Source organism: Zalophus californianus, chromosome 6 (assembly GCF_009762305.2).
Source record: "Zalophus californianus isolate mZalCal1 chromosome 6, mZalCal1.pri.v2, whole genome shotgun sequence".
In the NCBI taxonomy this organism is placed as follows: Eukaryota; Metazoa; Chordata; class Mammalia; order Carnivora; family Otariidae; genus Zalophus; species Zalophus californianus.
In genome coordinates, this window is record NC_045600.1 from 50,692,993 (window position 1) to 50,701,447 (window position 8,455).

Here is an 8,455-nt window from a genome sequence, read left to right on the forward strand (position 1 = left end):
CAAGATAAAAGAATGTCTCTCTTTTACCCTTTTAGGCTGACCTTTTGAACCCAAAGCCAATTTACTCAAATTAAGGGAGTTGATATGATTAGTGTTAGGAAAGATTTTATGTAATGGGATTTGGTTTACTTCAAACAAATTTGGATGAATATGAGTCTCATTTTAACATTTTAATTCATTGCTGACTCTACAGGGTAAAGGGGATCATAACCCTTAGTCCAATTTCAGGATGATGAATTGAGGCTTTTTTCAACAAGGGAGAGGATAAAAGATGACTTGCTTCAGTTATAGTACTGCAAATTGCATTTATATTTACAGTAAGTAAATTCAGTGCCATAATAGTTGATATTTTTGCTAAAACAGGATGTTGGTGTCATTATAGTGATATTTGCTAAAACATAAATTACAGATTAATTATTAAGTTAAAATAAATTATTAAATATAAACCTACTCTGTGCTCTGAATCATGTGGTATAGAACAGATGCCTAAAATGATGCTCCATCCTGGCAACGATGTACTTAATATAAACTTAGTGTGTTAAGAAAAAGGAGAATCACTGGGCAGTGCCTATCTCCTGAAGACAAGAAAAGAGAATCATTGCTAAATAATCTAAGAAGTTGTCAGGAACATTGATCTAAATACCAGTCTGGGAATTCTAGATAGGAGAATAGCGTGAGCAAACATTCTCGTATATGATGTATAGCAGTTGCTCAATAAATATATGCTTGAAAATCCGTGTATGAGATCAAAGTTTTAAAATCTCAGTGCTCTTTACCTTCCCACTGATGTTGGGCTGATGTTACAGAAAAGTAGGATTTGGGGTTGTATAGTCAGCATGAGGACATTTACAGAGCACCTAGAGACATTAAACTCTGTGAAGTGTCGTAGAGAGACATCATGAATCCTTAAGCAGGAAAAGGACATGATGAAAATAGGAATTACAAAATATTATTTTGACAGTTGTGAGATATCCTGGGTTTGGCAGAAAGTGGAGGCAGGATGGTGAATTGAAACAATGTTACATTTCATTTTTTTGCAGCAATTATACTGTTTATATTGCTCACCTACTTATGGTGCTCTAACAACTTCACGAACAGTTTCTCAGTCTTTTTTTATTCCCCTAGTCTAGTGTACATCTAGTTTAGGAGTTATTTAGAACCCTAATTTAACTATGTCAGACATAGTTTTAATAGCATGAAGTAGAGAAAAGAACAAAGGACCGCTGGTTCCGCTCTCATTTAGGCCACAACTACCTGCAGGCCTGTGAGCAGGTCACTTGATGTCCTCAATTTGGAAATAAGAGCGATGACCTGGATGAGCTAAAACGTTTTCAGTTGAGCTTTCTGCAGACCAAAAGAGTTCTTGGAAGCTTCCAAAATATTCACCTTATCGTTGACCAGCAAAAGTACTCAGCACACATTTTAATGCATACTAGGAAAAATACATCTTCCACTCCTAAAATTTGGCAGAATATTCCACCCTCCCATAAGAGAGATGGTAGGTTCATAATGATTACAATATATAGGCAATTACCTTTTCCAAGAATGTGTTAAAATATAGAAGAAAATAGCAGAAAATTAACCCTTGTAAATGAACACAATGTGCTTCCTGTATAATTTAAATGTTTTAAATAAAGCTACTTATTTGCATAATGATGCTTTGGAAAGATATAGCTTAAAAATAACAATGCTATTCATTGATTTGAAATTAAAACAAAAATAACGTGTAAATTAATCTGGAAAAATGTCATGTTACTCTATAATTAGATGTATTAGTAAACGTGTGCTATCACTTATTAAGCTAAATTTGGCATAGAAATAAATTTCAAAGTAATGAATCTATATTTTCTATTTACATTTTGCAAATTTTTATTTATCATCATGAGTTTGTTAACCTCTATAATATGTATACAGTTTATATGACAGATGTTTAAAAATAAGTAGCTCTCTAGTATTACTTATCTAAATTGAAGTTTAAATTTGATCACTGTAGGAAATGATTTATAGGAAACATTGTGTGAAATATATTGGAATACCCAGAAAAACCCTGCAGATAAGAATTTCTAATGTCATAAAACTAAATAAATTATTATAGTGTCTAGACAGTGTCCAAAGACATGGTAAAAGAATTTTTTTGATAAATTGGTTTTATAGACCAAACAAAACATTTGATTTGTTTGAGCATCACTTAATTTTCCAAACCAGTGAAATAATGCACAGCATAAACTTATTTACTTGAAAATATTAAAAGGAAAAAGATATTTTATCCCTTGGAGTATTTTCCTTTAGTCAACAAACACTTGTAAGTTGTAGAAAATTATTCCTAGTAATCTGGTCTAAGTAGCACTGGCATGGTCATTATTTGGGGGTTTGGCAAAAATGCAGATTCCTGCAAAAATGCAGATTTTTCTGCATACATAACAGATTTCTGGCCATATCTCTGAAATCTGTATTTTAAGAAAGTTTCTGGGGAGCTTTTTGTGCATAGTGAATGTAAGAACTACTAAATTCTCCTCTTCTTATCCTTCTTTTGGAAATTTTTGCTTTTCATTTGATGCGGCCTATTGGAGAATGGAATCCTGAATTTGAATGTTGAAGAACAGGATCTGCTTGGATATCCAGAAAAATCTTGAAATACCCAGTTGTTTTATTATCCATAAATAGGCTTTTCTATCCTTCAGTTTCTGGTTGAACTTGAGGTTAATAAATATGTTCTTTTCAATTGTTAAATACTATGAGTGTTCTATACATTTGGTTATATAAAACAAAGTATTAGATACTGGAAACTTTCTTTTGTGTTACTTTCAGAACACACATTTTTCCAGAAGGAATTTTCCCATAAGTTATACTTGGGCATTAATGATTTCTTGCGTTCTTCAGTAGCTTAATTCGGTGATCATCTTTTGCTCATATCAACACAAGAATCTATGAATATTGAAAATCAAGTTGGTTTCAGTTCCTCATAACGAAATCTTCTCATTTGTTAGCTCCCTATTTACACCACAAGGCCTATTAAATTAACAGAAAAATGCCAATGTATTTCATTCAAATTTTTTTTCCCTTTCTAATGGTCTTTTGAGTTTGTGTTACCTGGATTTTGGACAGCATCCTTTACTATATTAAATTTTGGGTTTCAGAAAGAAAGGGACCTCTCACTTTTTAGCAGATTTTATCATGTAGTCTTGTAATGATTTCCTATGTCACCATTGTTCTCCCACCATCCTGTTTCCCTTTGCCATTTTCAGAGTGTCTTGGTGACTGTTAGATAAGTTTGAAGGTTTCTGTCCAGCAATACCTTTGATACCTTGGGGTTGCTCAAATGTTAAGCCTGATGGATCTAACTGTGGTAAAGTCTAATAAGAATTGTTCTTACAACCGGGATGATTCATGGGAGGACAGTTGACTTATTTTTTTATGTATCTTGTCTCTCTTCTTCCTGACTTGACAGCTCCCCCAACGGTTCGTATTGTGCATTCAGGCTTGGCCTGTAACATTGAGGAGGAGCGCTACTCAGAAAGGGTCTATACCATACGGGAAGGAGAAACACTAGAACTGACCTGTCTGGTCACGGGACATCCACGTCCACAGGTGAGTCCCGAACTGTGACATTGAGGAAAACTCTCTTTGATCTTTCTTGGAAGTCAAAAATGTATATTTTAGAAGATTTAGCTAAAAAATCGTGTGTGTGTGTTTGTGTGAGAAATTCAAGTAATTGTGTGTGTGCAATGCAGGATAAGGGTGGTGATTGCTGAACATTCATGCTTGTCGTACTCACTTGGGTAAGATGAAGAAAGAAATTTTTGTTTTGGTATTGTGAGAAATTTGGAAGACACTTCTAAGGAAGCTGTTAAAAGACAACTACAAAAATATCTCAGTCAGATAACAATTCATATGGCAATGAGTTTATTTTAGAATGTGGAGCATGATTTCATGATGACATAATTGCAGCCAAAGAAGCATTTGTTCTGAAGAATGTGGTACACGAGGTCCCATGTACTTTCCTTCCTCCTAGTCATTATATTCATAGAAAACTTTAAAAACAAATGTTTGCAGGTGTATGCATTCACTTTCAGAGTCATCTGCTACAGCATTTATAAGCTACCTTAATAGCAGGAACAGAAATTGAGACTTTTCAAAGGGCACTAAAATTATAAATAATAAGCAGAGAAAAAGTTTGCAGGAGTGAAAGAAAGGGTTAGGGAGAGGGTAATATAGTGTGTATTTATGATGTTAAAATTCAGTTCCAATATAATACAGAATATTCAGGATGTCTTAGTCATTAATTGCCAATTCTTACTGTCATATATTTAACCTGTCTAATTAAAAATATACACCGGTAATCAACACAAACACTACAATGGAAAAGAGGTCTCATTTGGTAGCAAAGTTACATATTTTAAGTATTAGTGTTGCAGGAAGAAAAAAAAAATCCAGCTAACACCACTGCATAGAAGAAAGTAAAGAGCGATGTGGAGATTTTATGAACTCATCATTTTAATCTTGTCTTTTGCTCCTACCATCCTTAACTCTTACTACTCAAAGAGGTTCAACCTTACCATTTGACCCAAGTGACAAATAAAAATAAGCATATGAACTTCACAGAATGTAGCAAAAGATTGGTAGATAAGACCATGACTAGAACCAAAATGGTAAAATATGTTTAATAAAAATGCTACACTGTTAGTAAAAAGTAATCTAGAAAAAATAGTTATTAAAATAGTTATTAAAAATAATATTAAAAATTAAAATTCACAGTGGCTTAAATTGCAAATTATAACATTTGCTTTTAACTGAAAAATAATGAATAAAATTATCTTCCCTTAAGATTAGGAATTTCTTATTTTCTCCATACATTTTCTCTGTAACGATTCACAATCTGGAGTGTAATCTCTGATGTCTGGCCAATCCAAAATAAGTTCTGGAACAAGGAGTAGATTATTACCTTATTTTATTTTTTCTAAGCAATTCCATTGCTGGAACAATTTCAATGTGTTCTGACCCTCGGAAAAATTTATTTCAGTAGTGTTATTTCTTCATTCCTAGAAGTTAATTCAGGTATTTGCAGGTGAGTCAGTTTCAGTTTCTATTGCCTGTTTGAAAAATTAACTGGGCCTCTTCTTTGTCAATAAACTGTATAAGGAAAGCTGACAGAACAGCTGGGCTCTGGCATCCTGGCCAAACACTAAAGGGCATGCTGGTGGCAGCTGGTCCTGAGGGTGGGTTTTCTTGTCTGATATCATGAAGCTGGAATGTCTTTCTTGCCTCTTTGTCTAACATGAATATAATAGTTGGGAATGCTGTGGGAGAGAGAAGCTCCTCACTGCACTCTTCAGGAGATTTCTCTATCTGTTGCCTATTCTTATGGCAACCAGAATCATAAAGTCTCCATTTCTAGAAGTATTCAAAGGCAGCATTTTTTTCTAGATTTTAAAAAATTTTCTTCAAAAATATATCATCTGGCAATATGTAATGACCTGAGAGTACTATTGCATCCAAGGGAAATAAATGAAGGAGAGGAAGGTACAATGCCGTGGTTCATAGCATGGCACTGGAACCAGAATGCCTGGATATAACCCTGGATCCATGGGGCCTGCTGGTGTGACCTTGGGAAAGTTCCTCAACCTCTCGGCTCTCTCTGTCTCAGGTTTCTTATCTATATAAAAGGGATGATGGTAACCATCATGCTTAGATCATAGACTCCTTTCGAGAGTTAAATGTAGATTGTAAATATATAAGTATATGTATTATGTATATACACATATATATATGTGTGTATGTACTTGGCATGTAATAAGCATTATGTAGACACATAATAAAACATATGCTTGATTTTTATTGTTTCTAAGCAATTTATACTTAGACTCTAAATGTCTAGAATTGAATATGTAAGTATCAAAATAAGTAGATTGAAAAAAATGGTTCTTAGCTTACAGTCTACTTTAAATTAGATGCATTTAAATAAATTTCAGTATTTCTGTGTTTTAATACTCTGCAGAACCTTTACATCTCTGCTAATTACCTTTTTTTTTTAGCTTGCAAGGACTAGAACTATGTTCAGACTACTTCATTTAATGAGTTTGTTATAAAGATAGATGGAGAGATAAGAAAGAAGGGAGGTAAAGATTTGTTGGTAAACCTACCAACCTAATATTACCTCTAGATGCCCACAATTTCAGGATTCAGCTACCCACTCTCTTTCTCTTCCTTATTTTCTTTTTCCCTCCCTCCCTCCCTTTCTCCCTTCTCTTCCTTCTTTCCTTCCTCTCTACTCTTTCATTATTATCACATTAATACCAAATGAATTGTGAATATAGTTATCTTGTTAATGACTTAAACAATGAGATATTTAACTTGAATATTCCCCATCACTCTCCCATCACCTCCCAGAAGTTAACATTAAATAGTTGGATGTATTATCTTGCAGTCCTTGTTTAGTACATTTCCATAAATATGATTAATATGTTAATGTTTTATTTTCATTTTTAAATTAGATAATGAAAAATATTATTCTGTGACTAGAATTTTTCACTTGGCCATGTGTCCAAATCAGCAAGTATAGATCCAGCGTAGTGGTTCTCAATGGGCGATCCCTGGAGAGAACCGGTTAGAAATGAAAGTTCTTGTGCCCATCACGTCAGAAGCGCCTGTGCTGGGGCCAGCAATCTGTGTTGTCACAAGCCCTCTGGGTGATTCTGATGTACACTAAAATTTGAGAAGCACCAACTTAGGGCATTATCCTCACAAAGGCTGAATTGTACTCTGTATGCATGCACTAGATATAAGTAATTGCTGCTATTTTGTTCAAAATTGAATTACTTATAGATTTTTACTATAACCAATAATAGTTTAGTGAACACTTCTGGAATGTGTATATGTTTATGCACATCTTTATTACATGTATGCCAGCATCATTGTAGGATAGTTTCCTTCTTCAAAATGGAATTTAGCCAAAGTTGAAAGTGACTTTTACTTGCTTCCTTGGTATAAGTGAATCTTTAATATTAATTTTTGCCAATTTGATGTGAGAGGGTGAATTACACTACAGTGAAGTTTAAATTTTCATTTTCTTAATTACTAGTCAATTTGAACATATTCCCACACATGTATCAATCATTTGTTCATCTTCTTCATCTAGTGATTATTTTTATCTACTTCTCTTTTCTTATTGGTTAGCTGCTTGTCTTCCGGTGGCCCTGCAGGGACTTTTTATGTGCTATAAAAATAAATTCAGTGTCTGCAAAATATGTTGCAAATTTTATCTACCAGAAAATATTTGTCTTTTAATATTGTTTATGTTACTTTTACCCAGAGATTTTTGTTTTTTAAAAGATGAATCATTTTAATCTTTTCAACTTTGGTTTCCAAATTTTGTCCCTAGTTTAGTAGATATCTTTCATATCAGTGTATCTTACATTGTATGCTTTCTTTTTAAATAACAGCTTATATAGTTGCTTATATACTTGATGATTTAATCATTAGGAAACATGTTGTCTATAGTGTGAATATTAGTCTAGTGTTCTCTCTCTTCTTCCCTCTGCCCTAATCCAGACAAGATAGTTAACATTCTACCCTACATAATAAAACATATGCTAGATTTTTATTGTTTCTAAGTAACTTAGACTCTAAGTATAACTCTAACAATACAAACGCTATCTTTAAAATGCTATTTTTTCCTCTTTTTTTAAAAAAAAATTGACGTACAATTGACATAGAACATTATATTAGTTTCAGGTGTACAATGTAAAGATTTGGTGTTTGTAAACATTGAGAAATGATCACCACAGTTAAGTCTAATTAACATCTGACCCATACATGGTTATACAAAATTTTTCTTGTGATGAGAACTTTTAAAAACATTCTAACATTACATAATGCTTAATGTTAAACATTAAAGCATTTTTAAAAGTTCTTAAAATTCTGTATTTATCATGAACAAAATTGCATTATTCTATCATTCTAGTTATCCCTTCTTATATGGTGTTATGCTATTTTAATTTCTGTAGCTTTATTTTATGCTTTGCTATATAGGAAAGCAAGTCACCCTTTTGTTGTTGTTTTTCAGTATTTCCTTGATTGGCCTCAAGCATTTTTCTCTTTTCTTTGATGTTGAAAATGAGCTTTTCATACCCCCCACCCAAATAAATGCTGAAATTTTAATTACATTTCATTTTTCTTGCCATGAAACCATGTGGTAGAAAGTATGGAAAACTTCTACAAAGAACTTCTCAGTAGGACACTGAATATTTCAAACTTCTCAAACAGGAAGACCTATTGTAATCAGTATAATGTAAAGGTCTTTGAATTTGGTTCAATAAAAAATATGGGTATGCATATTTGGGAGACTTTCTTTCTCTTTTCAAAGACAAAACAAAACAAAAATGAAAATGTGCATCAAACCAAAATAGCTCTACGTTTATGTGTTCTATATGCTGGCTTTTTAGGTAAGATTTCTTTT

At 33.0% G+C, this 8,455-nt stretch overlaps 1 protein-coding gene across 2 annotated transcripts in view; it reads left to right on the forward strand.

The window, feature by feature from the left end:
- The window catches only part of MDGA2 (MAM domain containing glycosylphosphatidylinositol anchor 2), an 805,991-nt gene that overhangs the window by 341,763 nt on the left and 455,773 nt on the right, over positions 1-8,455 (forward strand). For both annotated transcript variants that reach the window (XM_027570414.2, XM_027570415.2), the window contains one exon: positions 3,449-3,588. In XM_027570414.2, the coding sequence (XP_027426215.1) occupies positions 3,449-3,588 (140 nt within the window). The remainder of the gene's footprint in view (positions 1-3,448; positions 3,589-8,455) is intronic.